The sequence below is a fragment of the Microtus ochrogaster genome, unplaced genomic scaffold (assembly GCF_000317375.1).
Source record: "Microtus ochrogaster isolate Prairie Vole_2 unplaced genomic scaffold, MicOch1.0 UNK2, whole genome shotgun sequence".
NCBI lineage: Eukaryota > Metazoa > Chordata > Mammalia > Rodentia > Cricetidae > Microtus > Microtus ochrogaster.
This window is the reverse complement of record NW_004949100.1, coordinates 21,462,705-21,482,356: the sequence shown is the minus strand read 5'-3', so window position 1 is coordinate 21,482,356 and position 19,652 is coordinate 21,462,705. Positions and strand designations below refer to the sequence as shown.

Here is a 19,652-nt window from a genome sequence, read left to right as displayed (position 1 = left end):
CATTTTAAAATGATATTTGAATTGATGCTTTTATGTGCCATGTTTAATAGTTTTTAAATGTTTTTCAGTGTTCTTACATAAATTTTCTATTTGGATAGAATATACTAAAATTATGAATGAAATAGGGGCTGGAGAGGTGGCTCAGAAGTTAAGAGCACTGACTTTTGCAAAGAATGTCAGTTTACAACCTTCTGTGGCTCCAGCTACACCCGTCTTCTGATCTCTGTGAGAACCTGGAGCATATGTAGTACACAGTCACATAAGCAGGCAAAATACCCATACAGAAAATAGTAAATCTTTAAAAGTCATAAATAAGAGACGACCTTCTAGGTTTACTAGTTATGACTTTGCACTTCCCAAGACTACAAAGTAATGTTGATTAAATTTATGAGATGATTCTACATCATCATGTTCTATCATTAAGGGAAGTCAGGGAAGGAACTCAATCAAGGAACTTGGAAGCAGAAACTGCAAAAGGGACCACACAGGAACGCTGCTTACTGGCTTGCTTGTCATGGCTTGCTCAGTCACCTTTCTTAAACAACCCAGGCATAACTGCCCAGGGGTGGCAGAGCCTACAGTAAACTGGACCCTTTTACATTAATCATCAATCAAGACAAAGCCAAACAGATTTAAACAGGCTAGTTGTATGGAAGCAACTCCTTAGTTGAGATTCTCCCTTCACAAATGTCTGTAGTTTGTGTTTACAAAAATAAAACAAAAACAAAACAACAACAACAAAAAGTACTGCAGTGTATGCCTGTAATCCCAGCACTCAGAAGACCCCGTTAGGAGAATCTCAAATTTAGGGCTACACAGCTAGATGACATCTAAACGAAAAATATCATGTATGAAACCCTCAAAGAATTAATAAAATATTATTTACTCACCATAGAAAAATAAAATAAAATAAAAATTTATGAGATGAGGTTAGAAGCTACATCATCTCCACATCATTGTTAGAAAATGTTTAGCTATAAAATAAAAATATCCTAAAAGTGAATCTCAGAATTTTGGATATACAGTACTTATTAAACATTAGACAATGAGGAAAGAACAGGATTGCTGAAGGGTTAATTTATGTAGCACATGGTAATTTAAAAAAAAGTTTGGAAATAGTTCATGGGAAAATATACCATTGAAGAGAAGCAAGTTTCCAAGGTCCCATTTTCCAGCTAATTGCAGAAATTCATCTTGGGATGTTAAGCAATGACCAATCATACAAAATGTTTTATTGCTGTCTGATGATAAGCTTGTTTTTCTTGGAAGCACAAAATCCAAGATGACATCAGTCTTCCTACATTAAAAAAAATTAAGTTAATGATTTTTGGAAATGCCATGAATGCTTAATGAGGAGACATTTCTGAACTTTTCTAGGTCCTGAAATGTATTCCTGGCAATGGGAGGGAAAAGAGGGTAGGGTAGCCTTCTGTCTCTTGGTCAGAGGTGCTGGTGGTCCACAGGCTGCAGGCCTACATGTTGGCCAGAGAAAGAAAACACGCATTTGCTATCAACTGTCTTTGTCACATGACGCCTACACGTGTGCCTTCCTATTCACAGAAATAAAGTAACCATCTTCCCTTAATTTGTCAAAAACTCTCTTGTGATGGCAGTAATTCCTAAGATTTCATATCGTCCATGAGGTGTTGGAATCACTGTATCTAACCTCTGAAATGCCAACAATTTTGTATTTGATTTCTAATGCTAAGGATTACAGAAATTTTGTTTGGTCTCCTCTTTTGCTTTAAATGTTTGTCAGGAATTCTTACCGAAAACAGCCAGAAAAGGTAAAAGTAAGGCTTTTTCACAGAAACACAGAGACTGAGAGGACCTCATTGCCTAGAGAAACGGCCAAGTGCAAGTCCACCTGTATTTCAGGAAATCTCTAAGCTCCAAAGTAAGGTAATGAGGGTGCCATGTTAAGGCAAAACCTAAAATCTGGAAAACAGAGACTTAGACTAAACCGCTAACTTACCTTCAGAAATTAAACTTTTTATACATTTATTTTAAAACCTTAGTATCTGATCCATATTTAGTAAATAAATGCAACTATATTAATAGTAATATCTTTTAATTTTTAAAATTATATTTACGAGTGTGTGTGTGTGTGTGTGTGTGTGTGTGTGTGTGTGTGTGCATATGCACACTAAGGTGCAGAGAGATATTTGTAAGAGATGATTCTCTCAATTGAGGTTCAGGAATCAAACTCAGGTTGTTAGGCTTGGTGGCAAGTACCTTATCCTGCCGAATCAGCTCACCAGCCCAAATAGGAAAATATGTACATAAAACTAATTAAAGCAATTATTAGTATAGGTATGCATAAGCAATTTGTAATATGTTAGCAATTATTAACATGTACAATTAATTAATATAAATAATTAAATAATGTATAATTAATATATAGTAATAAAAAAAGAAATGAGACAATCTATGTCTCATTTGTGGGTCAATAAATGGGCCAATAATTAAAACACTACTGCCACCTAGTGACATTATGATTTACTTTTCTTAGGTGTGCAAGAAAACCTACTGCAAGATGAACATAAACACAGTAAATATGAAGTGTGTCTGTGCCATATAGTTCTACTGCATTTGTGTGTCTTTGATGCTAAGAAGTTATTTTCCACTGTCATTATGTGGGGTTTTTTTTATCTTTGTTCATTTCTCTAAGGTAGTCTCTCTCTGTAGTCTAGGCTAGTCAGGAACTCACTATGTAGCCTAGGCTGGCATTGAACTCACAGCAACCCTCCTGCCTCAACTTCTACAGTGCTGGAATTACAGGTGTGAGTCACGATGTTTGGTATTATTAAAATGGCCTCTTGAAATGCATTCTTTGTAGACATTAAACTATGTCATTTCTAAAATAACAAAGAACCAAATTTAAATCAACAAAATAGTATTATTGATCCGTCATTTGTTCATTGATATGTTAACAATGAAATTAATTTCTACCAACTGGAAAGGAAATTTCTTCAAAGCAAAGTACAATTAGTATGTGGGAAAGGAAAGAGAGGGCAATGCGTGACTCGAAAGACTACTCACTAACTTCCTAACTATTCATGACAATCTTATCTTTGACTCCAAAAGTGCCTGGTAACTAGTGTATGGTCTCCATACTCACCAGATATCCCAAGGAAAAAAAGAGCTGGAGGAGGAGCAAAGTATAGGGTTTACAGCATGACCCCCATCTAGGCTCAGAGCCTTGGTTCAAGTTTTACCTATACTCCTTCCATGTGGCACAGCTCTGGTCTCATCTGAGCATGTCAAATAGAGTCAATAATATACTTACTTCCTAGTGTAGTGGGGAGGATAAAATGAGGTACAGTGCAAAGACTTAGTACAATGAGTGGCACTTGTTACTAGCTCAAGAAATGAGGAGGGTGTCTGTCTAAGAAGTAAGGGGCCCATCTCCAACTCTAATAGTTCCAACCCAAAACATTGGGTTTCTGAAAAGATATTTACTAATTGGTTATAGCTGCCATTCAGGGTTATACAGGTGTGAACACTATTTGGAAGATGGATATCAGCTTCAGTTATGTGTTTTTATGTATTTTCTTCAATGAGCCAACAATACTGAACTTAACTTCCTGTAGCAGATACGATGGGTTATCCCAAAGCCATTTACTAAGTCCTTCTTCCCTGTCTGCCTCAGTGATTGAAAGTTGATGGCTCTGAATAACCAGTGCTTGCATCCTCCGACAGCAGTGCCAAGCCTGATACGCAGTAATTCCTTGATAAACACCTTAATTTGTACTAAGGATATATGTGACTTCTATGATCTAATCTATTTTGAATAATTTTTGAGAAGATAAGGAGATAATGTAGATAAAGCTCCTAGAAAAAGGCCTGCAATATAACAAGCATATAACACGTAACAGACTTCTATAAAAAAAAAAACAAAACTATATTTATCAGCTTGGCACTCACACCTGCCAAGCTTTTCCACCTTGTCTACCCATTTTTCTCACGATTCAACTGAGACTCTTTCCGTCATTTCAATACTCTCCCTTGATAAACTAGTTTTAAATTCTGCATCTTTCTACATGCTACTTCACTTAATTCTTTCAAATCCAAGGCACCTTATAATTTATGCTGGTTAGTTTTGTCAGCTTGGCATAGTCACCCAGGAAGGAAGAATCTCAATTGAGGAATTGCCTCTATCAGACATACTGTGGGCATGTATGTGGGACATTTCTTGATTGTTGATTGATGGAGGACCTACACTGTGGGATGTGATATCCTGAGGCAGGTAGTTCCTCTGCTATTATGAAAGGTAACTGAGCAAGCCAGAGGCTAGCATGTGAGTAAACAGCATTCCTCCGTGTTCTCTACTTCAGTGTCTGCCTCTGGGTTTTTGCCTTGCACTCCTGCCCTGACTTTCCTTAATGATGGACTGTTATCTGTTCCAAATAAATCCCTTTCTCCCTGAAAGAGAAAGCAAACCAGGACATAGTTCATTCAGGGTTAATTTTTACATTAAGATCATCTACAAAATGTTTATTAACTTGGCTGTGAAGTCTGTGTGGTAAAAGTCATACAATATTGTACCTGAATCTATTACCTTACATAGTTCTAGGACCTATCTAAGTCTATTACCAGATATAATGCTTTATATTCTTTTCTAGTCATTTTAATTTTCTTCAATTCCAATTTAATTTAGGTATAAGCCTTCTTATTCAATTAATTTAAAGAATTCCTTATGTATGCATCCTTGTAATATGTGGGTTTGAGGGAGAATGCTAAATATCCTATAATTACTTACCTAGTATATATTGTTTATAAATATATACAGGGTTTGGGCTTGCTCCTCATACCTAAATATAATAATCCAAGATAGTCACCAGAGGTTGGTCCCAGGCATCCCACAGATACCAGAGTTGAAAGTGCTCAAATCCCTTATAGGCAATGCCATATTTGCATATAACCTACATATAATTTCTTATATATATTAAGCTATCTTTAAGTTACTTACAACACCTAAAATAAATGCCTTATAAATAGTTGCTATATTTTATTGCTTAGAAAATAACCAGAAGGCAATACTGCACATGCTCATCATAGATGTAATTCTCAAATATTTCCAGTCTGATGCTGGCTGAATCCTCAAGAGCAGAATTCATGGACAACTTTCAACATGGGATTTGTTATGGAAATATACCATAGTAAATTTCTTTCTATGAAAGAAGATTTACTATGTTTTAAAGTAATAAACAGAAAAAAATCCAATTTTGATATAAATTTCTTTTAGTACATATTAAATTTTACCTAGTCTGCAATGTTTCAGGAATGAAGACTAAAGCTAAAACTGTAACTGAGAAGAATATTTTCTGAGAATGTTTAATACCTCTGTCCAGAGACCCATATGGAGATTTCCCCGTGGATATTCTTTTTCCCTTGAGGACGCTGAAGATAGGTAAGTACCAAGTGCTGCCATTTGCTTGTAAAGAAAGTGTTCTCCTGTGATTCAACTTGTGCTAGAGAAACAGTTTTCATGTCTTCATTTGAATCTATGCACATACTGCAGGAAAAAAAATCACAGGTCAAAAACATGAAAATTCTGATCTTAATAGTTAACATATACACAGCAACTGTAATTCTCAATATGTGAGATTAAAAGAACACTTCTACCTTACAATAAAGTGAGAAAGTCAGTAGGTCTTTGTTTTACATCATATCTGCTTCCTCAATTTATGAACTAAAATGGATTAGACTCAATGGCTGATATTAATAACTTGGGCGATTATTTCTAGAAATCAGTTTGTAAAATCATTTTATACTTACATACATATTGTCTATTTTAGAAATTATAATGTAATAATTGATTAACAAAGAAATTAATATATACTGTAATAAATGTCTAAATACCAGAATATATTGGATGCTAACTCACTCTGCAGGATTACTAAAAGAATAAGGAGAAATGTATGTGGAAAAACCTGGTAACATTTATAATATCTACAAAACAAATATAAATAACATACTGGCTTAATTTTTACTCTTAGACAGATACGCTAAACTGGTAAATTGCCCTGTGCTGTTTGAGCTGACTGAGAAGCTGGCTCTGGAAGCAGGATAGATACCACACCCCATTTCAAACCCAAGTATGTTTGTCTCAAAATGTCATCTTGTCCAGGGACAGGTTGGCCCCCTAGTCCTGTGATAGGGTAAAAGGAGAACAAGAAAACAGCACAAGAATAAAAACATTGTGCACTTAAGGGCAAAAGGAGAATGAACTGTTCAAGTGAAAACAATGTGCCCTCAAGAACAGTTAAATGGAGAAACACTTTCCAACAGAAGTTACATGGCATAAAAATGGTTGTAGTAGTACAGGAAGCTGGAAGTTCATTTACAAAGAGAATCCTCTATCTGCATGCAAACCTCTCAACCAGGAATGCCAGCAAGACTGTTTTCAGCATGATCTCTGCAGTCATTTCTGCGGGATGCTTAGGCACCTGGTTTGATAACGCTGCTATTGCCAATTGGACTACTCCAGTCACTCTCCTGGATGCCATAAGCACTTCATTTGCCATGTTTGGGTCTCTGTCTGTTGGCAGATAGAATCTATGTGCTGTATAATAATCGCTCTTCTAATTTTTCTTTTTTTCTAAATATACTTAAAATATTGTTTGTATAAATATTATTCAATAATTTTTTACATAGATTATTTAAATACATAACCTATTTATTAAAAATTGAGGATAATCAATACCGAAAGATAAAAGTGCCACTGTGGGGATCAGCCCACACTTGGATCATCAATGCTTTGGATCCCAATGAAATCAAATGAATACAGCCATCTTCTATGAGTCTGTCACCAGGATTGATGGATTCTGTACCTTCTGGTCTATCACCTTCTGTGAGAAAAAATATTAGAATCATCCATCAAATAGTTCATAAAAACTGTGTGGAAAGTGAATTTAAAAGAATACAATTCCTGTCTCGAAAAATCAAAAAAAAAAAAAAGAATACAATTCATGCTGGTTTCTTTGTAACAGGTTAGCTACCCCAAATGTCTGAACCTGTTTCAGACAATATTTCTAAAGGTTAAATGTTAAGGTCAAGAGAACACAGTGGGTAAAAAACAATGTTTTAAAAATTATTAAATGATTTAAAATGCATGATCACTGAGGTCAATTATGGGTAGGGCTGCTGAAGGACTGTAATTAGCTACACTCTGCTCCAACTTCTGCTTTTTAGGTTTGGACCACTATAATATGTGGAGGTCCAAAAATGTGAGCCTATTTCCACCTTGACCAAACATCAGAGAGTTGGAATTTACCTCTGTTCCTTCAAGGTTATTGCATTTCTACCTCAAACCAAGGTCCCAACTAGATTCAGATCAGAGAGTTCTGCTCTCCTCAAGGTTATTGTCAGCAGGTGTGGCTAACAGCCAGACCTTGTATTTCAGGAATAGAGAAGAGATATATTTCTACCCCAAACAAAAGTCTAAGGATCAACTAAAGTTCTAGTTTCTTTAAAGAGGTAACATTGGATTTCACCCAAGGAGTGGTTTGCCTAGAGAATGTTTGGTCTAGGGTGTGAGTGTGACTTGTTTTGTCCTAACAACAAAATATTTAACTATGAATGTACCCCACAACCTTCAACTGGTCTGTTTATTTCCTTGTATCATATTAAAACAGTTTTTATCTTACTCCTACCTCTTGGGGTTAGGGTATTTTAAGCAATTGGAAATTAAACATGGGCGATTTCAGCATTCACTGGAACTTCCTCCCAGTACTATTGTATGCTTTTCTGTTTTATTATTTTCACATGTGTCTTCATATTCTTTACTAATATTTCTAAATCTTCATGCCCCTACCCTGGCAAGTGGTATTTTTGTCGAGGCTGGTCCCCAACAATAGTATGTCTGACCCTGGTCTAGGCAGCACACCATCAACACATGCCTTGCACTACCAAAATTTACTTGGTCCTTGTTAGAAAGGTATGATCTCTGATATAATAATCTTATTAAACTCTTTTTTAAAAAGTTGTAGAGTTTGAATGGTCAGTATTTAGAATGGTGGGCAACCTTTGACTAAGAGTGCTAAGTGATGCTGAAACCCTGTCTCCAGCAAATGGAAATGTTTGTAGGCTTTGGGTTCGAGCTGGTTATTCTTCCCAATGCCACCTTACCACTTAAATCTTGAACTACCTGAGTATATATGATGAGCTATTTGTTACTATGATGTGACTTTATGTTAAACTAAGCTAAGAAGTACCAAAATACACAGTGCATGTCCAAAGGCTCAGATTTTAAAGAAAGGGAACATTAGATTAAATAAATATCAGCCATCATTTTCAACAGATTAAAAAAAAAAAACACAACTCGTTTCTAAGACTATTCTCTCTACCTGCTGTATACCCTAAGAAACTGTTGCATGCCTAAGAAAGAAGAGAACAAAAACAAGATGTAGTTTCAAAACAGTCGAATAGTAATTTTTCAATTATTGATGAATTCTGTCCTAAATCTGGAGAAGAACTATTGCATATAAATGTTCAGGAATAGGAACTAGGAAGGGGCCACTGAGGTAAGACACAGAATGAGAAGAACTTGAAATAAAAGTGGCTATAGGGCTTTATTTATTCCTTTTCTAGAATCTCAGGGTCCACACTATTATAATAATGGGAATGATAACTTCAGCAGCAGTTGTAGAGACAGGGTATCCCTATATCTAATAACTATTTGAAGAGTTTTAGTGTACAGATCAGACCCCTGCCATCATACCTGATCCTTCAAAACTGCTGTCTTGTAGAACTGATGGTTTGTTTCTTTTCTTTACCTTCTTTCCTCTTTCTGCAGCACTCTCCGATTCATGGACATACTCTACATTAAACCACAGAGAAACACTAAATCCTTCTGACAGGTGTGGCCAGCAGTTCTGCCCCAGCAATGGTAGGTGGATTGGGGCTATGTGCCAAGAGGACAGCAGCCGAGAGGGAAAACTCTCTCTGTCAGACTCTTTCTTGCCTCGGGAAAGCCGTGCTCTTCTCAATAAGCCTAAGGCTTTACTGTTAAGAATCCCAGGAGACTTTTGTGGTGAGACACCATTGCTTAAACTAGGTGTATGTAGCAAAGGGAAGGTTAGATACTGTGAAGGGCTCATAGTAAAATCACTTTCAACAATTTTCCGAATACCAAGGAGAAGAATTTCCTAGAGAGAAAAAAAAAAGCAAGTAAAAGTTTACAATCTTGTAACCAGATCTCTAATAATCTCAAAATTCAGGTTATAAGTAAAAAAATACAAACATAACTGTATTAGTAATCTTTTAATTTAAATAGCATATTTATCATATCTTCAAAATTCTAAAGTTTATTTAAGATAAGAATATAGAGATTTAATTATTATATAATCTCTTGATAAATTTGGTTTAAATTTTGGTATTTTACAGAACAAATCTAATATTTATGAGTAGCTTTTAAGTATTATAAATGAAATACAATATCAGGAATTATTTCTATAAAACAGGGTTATTACTTTCTTATGGTATTTCAAAATTATTTTTAAGATTTATTAATGTGTGTGCACGCATGCGAACATGCCTGCCTGTCTGAGCAGGTGCCTGAAGAATCCAGAAAATGGGATCAGATCCGTTGGAGCTGCCTGAAGTGGGTGCCAGTGTCTGAACTCTGGCCTCATGACTGAGCAGCAAGCACTCCAGTTGCTGAGACATCTTTCTAGTCCCATAGTTCTAATATTTTTAAGTGAGGGATACAACCTCACACACTCTCAGATTCCTAAAAGACCAACTACATAAAGCTGAATGCTCAGTTACTATCCAAGTTATTTCACTTTTTTTTTTCCCCAACCAAGGAAAATTTCTATCATTTGTTTTTGGGGAACTAAAGTAAAGTTTTAAGGGTTTTTTTTTTTTTTGGTTTAAATGGAATACAGAAAAGGTAAGAGGTAGAATGTTGAAATGTACATTTAATTAAAAGAGCAAAGATGAAACAGCTAAATTAAAAAGTATAAAAGATTAGCCTAGTGCAATGCCTTACTCGTGCATAAAGTAATATCTAATGTTGACCATGACAAGGGGAAGTGTGCTCAAGGCAAGCTCTAGGAATAATCCATCAACATACAGCCAGCCCTCAATGGCCCGCACTGGTGGCCAACAGAGCTTCCATGTGGCCTTGAGACTACAGTGGATGAGGAGGCAGGCAGTGAAGTGGACAGGGCTCTGTTCACCCTGCTTCACAGAGGGCAGTCTCCACATTCTAGATTCATCTGCAGATTCTTCCAGTCAAGGCTGCATTATAAAAATGAGTTTCCTAGCTAAGAGCCACTGAACTATACAGTAATGGGAAGGAAAATATTCAACTAAAAAGAAGATAATGATTCTTTTTTTTAAAATATTTGTTTATTTATTATGTATACAATATTCTTGTCTGCAGGCCAGAAGAGGGCACCAGACCTCATTACAGATGGTTGTGAGCCACCATGTGGTTGCTGGGAATTGAACTCAGGACCTTTGGAAGAGCAGGCAATGCTCTTAACCACTGAGCCAGCTCTCCAGCCCCTGAAGATAATGATTCTTTAGAAAAAGAATAAATTCAGGATGATTGTTGTTATTCATGTTTAAATTCTCTTTAGTAATTAAAATCACAGCATTTCCCAAGCACAAAGGTTGGAGCTGACAGAGGACTAAAGGTTACTGGTTAGTCCAAATCAAAGTGAAATGGTTAAGATATATATAGATAATAAAACTGAATCTATCAAACATAAAACATGGAACTGGCTAAAACGTAGTTACAATATTAAGAGTTTAGTGATTTACAAATTAGTAAAAATACATTCTATTAGAGAATTAGTGAAAATGTAAAAATTATAGCATATTTACTGTACAAGGAGATTTTTCCAGAAATATTCTCAAAAGAAGGGTTAGCTCTTCTGAACATGTTCTTGAACTCATCAGAGATACCAAGAGATCCACCAATACTCTCTGGCATGCTAAATTTTAAAAAGAGGAAAAAAAATAAAGACAGTAACATTTAATTAAAGAAAGAGATAAACAATTTTCATTGAAAGAAATAAACTATTCTCTCATGTGAAATGATTATAAATAATCTAGTTATTAATCATAAATACTGCTAAGAAAATAGCAAGATAATTAGTGGCAAAGGAACCAACACTAATAAAACAACAGATTGTTTAGATTATAACTATCACATACTACTTGAAAAATTAAATGACTGAAATAAAAAATAACAAAATTATATAAATATCACAAGCTATTTATTTTAATTATATTCTTTATTCTACTAAAGAGTTTAGCATAAACAAAAGCAATGGTATACTAATTCATTAAAATTCTTTAAAGTAATAAGTATTTCCATTGATCATTTTATAGTGTTTCAAGTATATCTTTACATGTATGCCTCAGCCGCTCCTCACTCAAAACAAAAAATATGAATTATTCTCTCTGCTTTAGACATGACAAAAACAATATGATGCAAAACCTAAGATGCATCTTAAAAGACTGGAGCTTAAGACTAGAAATCCTGTTTAAGTAACCTGTTTCATAAAGGCAATGAACAGACAGAAGAGTTAGCTTTCCCTCTTCCTGCCTCCTGTTTGTAGATCAGATGTAGAAGAGTACCTAGCTACTCTTCTAGAGCCATGCCTGCTTGCCTACTGCCATGTCCCCTGCCATGAGGATCATGGATTCACCCTCTGAAACTGCAAGCCCCCATTAAATGCTTTCTTCTATAAGTTGCTTTGGTCATGGTGTCATGGTGTTTTGTCACAGGAACAGAAAAGGAACTAAGATAAAGGGCAACTGACAAAATTGAAAACTGGATAAAATGTTGGAATAGAATTTTTTAAAACTCCCAGAATATAATACAAATGAAGAGAAGTACATGAGATAAGAGTCATGGTAGGATCCAACTTTAAAGCCCAAGATTACAATTCATATGCAAAAAATAAAAAATAAAAGAGCAAAGAATATGGAGAGGAGAAGCCGGGCGGTGGTGGTGCACACCTTTAATCCCAGCACTCGGGAGGCAGAGGCAGGTGGATCTCTGTGAGTTTGAGACCAGCCTGGTCTACAGAGCTAGTTCCAGGACAGGCTCCAAAGCCGCAGAGAAACCCTGTCTCGAAAAACCAAAAAAAACAAACAAACAAAAAAAAAAAAGAATATGGAGAGGAGAAAATAATTTTTAGAGATAATAAACCTTTGTGATCATGGGCCAGTCTTTCCTAGGCTTCAAAGAAAGAACACAGCAACAAAAGCAAGGAAATATGACAACTGATTATAAAGTACAGTGGAAGAGCTCTTTGAACAAGAAAAGGACATTAAGCTGGGCAGTGGTGGCGCACGCCTTTAATCCCAGCAGAGGCAGGCAGAACAATGAGGGCTGATGAGAAGCCAAGGACAATGGCACGGGGTTTTGATCCTACTTCATGTTCTGGCTTTGTGGGAGCCTAGCCAGTTTGGTGTTCACCTTCCTAGACATGGACGGAGGGGGGAGGACCTTGGACTTTCCAGAGGGCATGGAACCCTGACTGCTCTTTGGACTGGAGAGGGAGGGAGAGAGGAATGGGGGGAGGGGAAGAAGGGTGGGAGGAGGGGGAGGGAAATGGGAGGCTGGGAGGAAGCTGAAACTTTTTTTTCCTTTTCTCAATTAAAAAAAAATTTAATTTGGAGGAAGGAAGCATTATACAAATGCAAATTAACATTTCACATATATAAGCCTTAATCCTCCAACTATAATTTAGATTTACTGTGGCCAGAATCACATTAATTTTCATTATGAATTTCTGAAATGTCTGAGAAGGTACTGAATAGAGAAGAGAACATCAGACAATGAAGTACAGTGTTTATACCAGGTTACAATCTCCATGAAGCTACTAAACAACTTACTTCAGGCCTTGTAATCTACATTTTTCCTCTATTCAATAAAAATACTTATATTTTACTGAGTGAGTGTGAGGAACAAATAAGACAATACATTTAAAAATTTTGAAGCCAACGAGCAATATGCTAGTGGAAGCCATAATCATTAATTCTTCATACAAAATCACAATAATTAAAAAGCTATTTCCTTACACCAGGTTCAACTTACCTTGAAACTCAGAACTAGTTTGTGTTAAAATATTCAAGAACCCTCCTAGAAGAATTTTTACAGTTCCCTGAAGATTAAAAAATGAAACATAAAAAATTAAATGTTTAACTTTATAAAAGCACAATACAACTGCAACGTCATGATAAATTATTTTATAAGGGTGTGTGTGTGTAAGCGGGGAAGGGGAGAGAGAGAGAAAATGTGTTTAAATGACTGGAAAGAATACTGTTGTAGGATTAAATGCAAGCTTTAAGATCTGTTCTCAGGATACATTACTGTTTAGCTACTGACAATATTGATTTTATGCTACTTATTAGAGAAATACAATATAAGGTGATTTTAGAAAATCACTTGAAAGTCAAAACATACTGAAGGCAGAATAAAAGATAAGTAATCATCTCAAATAATTTTCAGACAAGTTGGGTTATATATGTGGAAATGAATAGTTGGGGCATGAGTGTGATAAATACTGATTTAACTTAGTCCATGTTTTACCTGTTGCATGAGCAGAGAAATGTTCTTTTCCTTCTGTCTGGCAATCTTTAGAAAGTTCTCAAACACATGAGTAAGCACATCAAGTTTAGCTTTGCTAGCAGAGAGCAAATTTAACTCGAGCATGCAAATCTCGGGGTATATTATCTCTCCATGAGTGAGGTTTTCAAGTAAGCTGTTCGGAACAGTAGATGCACTGAAACCTTCTGCCTCAGTTTTTAATTCTACTCCTGAAAAAGGAAAAAAAAAAAAAAGAATGTTTTTATTCCCCAAACACTGAATATTTCAACCATAACTCAACACTAAGAACATTTCATGAAAACTGTGCTTCTTTTAATAAAATGCTCACAAAGCTTTTTCCTGCAACCTTAATGTTAATTAAGATTTGTATCTTGAACAATCAAGTCTGGTGAATAGCTTAATTTTGAAAGTAATTTTGATCTTCAATGAAACTACAAATATTTCAACATAAATTTTCATAAGCATGTGATATAGATTTAATACCTTCTTTTGATACAACTGGAAAAATTGGAGTATGAGTGTATAAATACTGATTCAACTTAGTACATCTCTTACCTGCTGCCTGAGCAGAGAAAAGTTCTTTTACTTAAATTTTAAAAAATTAAATAATTTTATGTTTAATTATATTTAAATAATTTCTGTTTAAATTATGTTTAAATAATCCCAAACTTTCTGACCCCCAAATATCTAATTCACAGCGTAGTCTATTTTATCTGTCCCTCTTTCTGTGGTAATGGTGGGTTTAGGCTTGCTAAGTAAGGGCTCTTTCACTGAAATTATCTTCATAGTTTTGATCCCACTGCTGAAATTACATATTCAAATGGCAGATGTGATGTGATGATCAAATAAAATGACAATACAATGCCTTTTTGAAATTGTAAGGCCAATGGGTAGGGGAACAATGAACCATTTTGCTAACTTACAATCTGACGGCAATCTAATCACAAGCTCAGAGACATTTTACCATCATCGTGGGCGTCACCATCCTCAGGATTACTTTCACTGTCTGCTTCATAACCTTCTTCCTCACCCAGAAGTTTCAGATTACAGCACTGAGAATCCTCAATTTCTTCTGAGAAATCTCCAGGCTGGGACAACAATTCTTCCTCAGACTGATGACTCTATAAGGCCAATATGAGTCAACGGCAAGAGTTGTGACACTGACTCATTTTTCAGTAGCAGGATACTTATCACTCAAAAGTCACTTTAAGAATAATCCCAATATTTTATTTAAGAGAAAAAAATCTTAGTAATTAGAAGTCACAGAAAAAAATGAAATTTCCTCTGCAATATTTCCCAAACTCTCTCAGCTACCTCAGATCAAAGGGCTGTAGCAGGCGAAACCATCGGCCACACAATAGAGAATGACTGAAAACCAGTGAGGCAGTGTTCTATTGTACAGACTTATTCCTAATAATAAGCATATTATTTTCACACACTGCAAATAGAAACAATTTCCCAAAATTTTTTAATTAAATGCTTCATAAACTAGATAACAGGTAAAGATATAACAATCTTAAAAAGAAAATAAGGATTTCACAGTGCGACCGTCTACATGGAAGCATCTCAGAAATCAAGAGTTCCAGCATCAATTTCCTGTCTACTACCTGTGACAAGACATTTTTTTCCTTATAAAAACGTTACTGATACCTTCACCTTAGGATCTACTTGAGTTTATAAAAGCTCAGGGTACTTTATCATTGCAACAACAATAAACAGTAACATAAAGTAAATGTTTCAGTTGGTTATAATCTGCCATTTGATTCAACAACAAATTGAAGTTCTAAGCTTTAAGGTCAATTTTTAAAGTCAATAAGCTTTAAAATTATGGAAAAGAATAACAGAATATTACGGCAAATATAATAAAATACCAAATATATTACTAGATCAAAGGTTAAAAATGAAGCTATATAAATATGAAAGCTAACAATAGTTAACCCAAAGTAAAAGAAGCATAACAGGGAAGAGAAATGAGTTAAAATGCACATCATAAAGTTTCAGGAAAAATTTAAGTTACTTTTGAAAAATGTTAGCAAAACTCAAAATCTCCTAATGCTGTCTTCTAGATGAATATTGTTAATTTTTATGTTGAGTAATTTAAAATTAAAGTCAGAAGAGCATTGTGGAAATATTAGTTGTACTACACAGGACCAGGTAAGAGAGTTAAATATCACTATTCCTGAATCATCATCATTTAATAGATTATCTGCTGCTGCAAACCAGGCTCTTCTTTAAAACATTTCAAGAAAGAAAAAGCCATGAGCGGGAGACAGTGAGAAAACATGCTGATGCTGAGGCGTCAGTGTGGAAGTGGCTGGCACAGGGGAAGGGTGCTTCTGTACTGCTTCTGTGTACATTTGAAATGTCCCAAAGTAAAATCTCTGAGGGGAAAAATGATTATCAATTATATGTAAGATTATCTAACCTTATTGCATTTTTGTCTTATTGGGAACAATTACCAAAAAATTTCCAGATCAGATTAACTGAAGCATACTGTATTGGTGTCCTGCTTTTCTTTGAGGCAAGACAATAATGAAATACTATCCATTCCAAATGATGGAGAAGGAACCAAGGAACTCACCTGATCAAATGCATGTGGCTGTGATCTAAATCATATCTGGCCCCACCCCACATGCTCCAGTTTCCTGGGCATATTAAAAACATAACACATGGATTCATACCTTGTCAGTCACAGTATCACCAGGATCCAAATCTGCTGCATGATTCCCTAGGGCCACTCGAAGCAGGGCATCAAATAAAGGTTTTGCTAATTCTGTTTCCGTCACCTTTGACTGGGAAAGGTGTTCCCTCATTTCACACAATATATTTTCCACAGACAAGCTCTAAGATAAAATGAGAGACTAAGAGTATCAATAACATGCTTTAAAAAAAACAGGGACAAAATAGATTACAATAAGCAGAAGAAAAATTTATTTGTAATTGATATGAAGGTAAATTGACTATAAAATTTGAGCACTTATCCAAATATCCTACTTAATATTTAAAAACTGTTAAATTTTTATCTATAAATATATTGGGTTTTAAATTTCAATGTACTTTAAATTATTTGAATCATAAAAAAATTGTTCTTTGGGAGCTAGAGAGATAGCTCAATGGTTAGGAGTCCTTACAGAGGACCTAGGATCCATATGATGGATCCCAGCACCCATATGGTGGCTCACAACAGCCTGTAACTCCAGTTCAAGGGAATTCAATGTCCTCTCTTCTGGCATCCTCAGGCAAGATGCACCTATCTATAGTGCACAGACATACATACAGGCAAAATACTCATACACATAAGAAAAAAAATAAGTCTTAAAATTTTTACAAAACCATTCTTTGAAACTTCAGAGTTGGGAGGAAGGGGGAAACTGTAGTTGGCATGTAAAATGAACAAAAAAAAATGAAATTTCAGACTTAATTATCACTAGAGTTTACTAATTCCTTATTCTTAGAGATCCTCTAAGAGTCTAAGAAGCAGTTCTAATTAAGTTTTTCTTATGCTTTCAGTTCTGCCCTTTGAATGAAGCTGTTACTGTTTGCCTAGATCTCTGTAACAGTGGGGAAAAAAAAACAAAAAAAAAAAGCTTGCTTTTCTTTTATTGAATTCTAAGTCTAACACGTAAAACAAGTAGGTACAGACCAGATGATGACCATACCAGAGCCATAAACAAAGGTCAGGGAATATAAGCAGAGTACCTAACAGTATCACAAAGATTGTGAACTTTGAAACTCTAAAACACAGCATCCATAAATATTCATTTAAGAATTAATTTACAAACTATCCCAAGGGGCTTTTTGCAGAAAACTAAACAGTAAGCTTCTTTAGAACTGGATTATGTGAGCCATTGTATCCCTCCATACTTTGTATCCTGCTACACACAAAAGAACTTTGTAAAAACAAAGTACGTGGCAAATGGGAGGGGGAGGGCCATGAGGCCCCTCCCTTCCCTGTGGATTTAATAGGGAGAAGAGTTTCTGAGGTCCCAGCCCTCTCAGTATCTAGAAGGAATTAATGGTTACTGGGGAAGGGGAAGATACTTTTCGCTGTGGTATAACCCACTGGCAAGGAACTCTTGCTTTGGTATATAACTCTTCATCCAGAGGAAGAGGGTGAGTGAAAGTGGGAGGAGAAAAAAGAGAACAGGAAGGGTAAATTGATATAAATACACTGTATACATAAAACTGTTATAATGAGTTTCAGATTTATGTATAATACAAGAAAATAAAATTTAAATATGTAGCAAAATAAGTTGTCAATATTGTTATGACATGTATATAATAATACACTACACATATATGTTACATAAGCTGGACTGAGGATAAAGCATCACCTGAGGAGGTAGCTCCAAATCCATCTTCTGTTGACTGGCTCTGGAGCTATGAAGACAAATGGCCAGGAGGGACTCCAAAAGCCGTACGCTCTGGAGAGAGGTCTCATTGTCTTGATTCATAAATGCCTTTGCTTCCCCAGGAACAGCTTCCGTAACCAAAGTCTGCTCTACATTTGTGGGAAACATGTGCTGTGACTCTAAGTCATTCAAGCTGTCAGCACTCTTTTTCAGATGTCCCAGTTCTGGTGCTGCTGAAGATGACACATCTCCTTCCTTTGATGTCATTTCAGGTTGAGACATTCTGATTAACTCTAGGTTTTCATTTACACTCATTTCTCCCTGCCTTTTTCCTTGTTCCTCGTCACGACTTCTGAATAGTTTTTGGATTATCATAAATATTAATTGATGGCATACTCGGAAACCACCAAGTCTGTGAAATTGTTTCTGGAAGACTGAACTCAACATGTAGATCCAACGGCACATAGACCAAATGTCTGCTGCTTGGTGCAAACATTCAGGGGAAGGTAAGATGACGTTCTCAAGAGACAGACAAGGTAGCATGTGACTTAATGGTTCACTGGCAGTACTGTCATAGCCAGAAGTATCTTCCGACTCACTGACAGAGTCCCTGTCAGAATCTGCTTCTTTACTGACACATAAAAAAGCCACACAGAGAAAGAGGTTTATGGTGTTTATGTGAACATCCTGCTGAACAGTCTTCTGTTTCTTTGGATAAGCTTCTCTGAGACTGGCATAAAACTTACTGAGACTCCGAGGAGAATCTGAAGAAGCTTGCTGCTTACAGAGAGGACTCACACTCAAGGAGGGTAACTCCTGCTCAATGTCTAACCCATTGGCACCTGGAACTGAAGCATCTTTCTGTTGTTCCCCTAGGCTGATAATCAGAGTTTCAAATGCTTTGAGGGAATGACTTCGAATCCCATCTAAGTAATTTAATTCAATTATTTGGTTTACTCCATTACAACTTAAAAACAAATCTCTTATTACCCTGTAAGAGATAGGAAAAATGAAATATTTTATATAACATGGTGGAACATTTGCAAATAGGTACATATGCTATGTAAACATGACACTGCTCTGTGTGCTCTATACTAACACTGCCTACTCTGATTCACTGTCTGAACAGTTCTAAGATACTGATTAAGATCTCAAGTTCTTTTCTAATTGCACTTACATGTTTATATATAGCTCTAGCTATATTTAAAAAGAAATGTTTATATATAGAACACATTAAAATAAGTAACTCAAGAAAGAATTTTTTCTTCAAATAGTAAATTTCATAGAAATTCTAAATATCATACCACCCCTGATGTGGGTACAGGAGAGCAGGCATACATTTGTTCACTTGCTCACTTAGTTGTCTGTTTAACACTCTGCTCAGACTTTCCATCTGTTTTATTATCTACACTCTAGGAAAGGAAAGAACCAAACTACAAAGCTGAAAATCTTGGGAAGATATTCTCTCAACTTGAAGGTTTAGTACCATGTGAGTTTCCTTATAGTTCTCTTCTAATTTGTTGAGTTGATCAAAGTCAACAGCACAGATATAAAAGATGAATATAGCTTAGCTTGGTAGAATCCATGTCAGGTTTTTTTTTTGTTTTTTTTTTTTCTGTTTGTTTGTTTTTTGAGACAGGGTTTCTCTGTAGCTTTGGAGCCTGTCCTGGAACTAGCTCTGTAGACCAGGCTGGTCTCGAACTCACAGAGATCCGCCTGCC

The 19,652-nt window shown here is 35.7% G+C and overlaps 1 protein-coding gene across 4 annotated transcripts in view; it reads right to left on the bottom strand.

The window, feature by feature from the left end:
• Positions 1 to 19,652, bottom strand: part of Lyst (lysosomal trafficking regulator) — a 164,993-nt gene that overhangs the window by 89,333 nt on the left and 56,008 nt on the right. For 3 of the 4 annotated variants that reach the window (XM_026788329.1, XM_005365427.3, XM_026788330.1), the window contains 10 exons: positions 17,914 to 18,922; positions 16,261 to 16,422; positions 14,544 to 14,700; positions 13,562 to 13,788; positions 13,067 to 13,133; positions 10,840 to 10,949; positions 8,726 to 9,152; positions 6,710 to 6,854; positions 5,345 to 5,518; positions 1,137 to 1,297 (listed from right to left, as the gene is read on the bottom strand). In XM_026788329.1, the coding sequence (XP_026644130.1) occupies positions 1,137 to 1,297; positions 5,345 to 5,518; positions 6,710 to 6,854; positions 8,726 to 9,152; positions 10,840 to 10,949; positions 13,067 to 13,133; positions 13,562 to 13,788; positions 14,544 to 14,700; positions 16,261 to 16,422; positions 17,914 to 18,922 (2,639 nt within the window). The remainder of the gene's footprint in view (positions 1 to 1,136; positions 1,298 to 5,344; positions 5,519 to 6,709; positions 6,855 to 8,725; positions 9,153 to 10,839; positions 10,950 to 13,066; positions 13,134 to 13,561; positions 13,789 to 14,543; positions 14,701 to 16,260; positions 16,423 to 17,913; positions 18,923 to 19,652) is intronic. The other variant, XM_026788331.1, reaches the window with a different exon arrangement.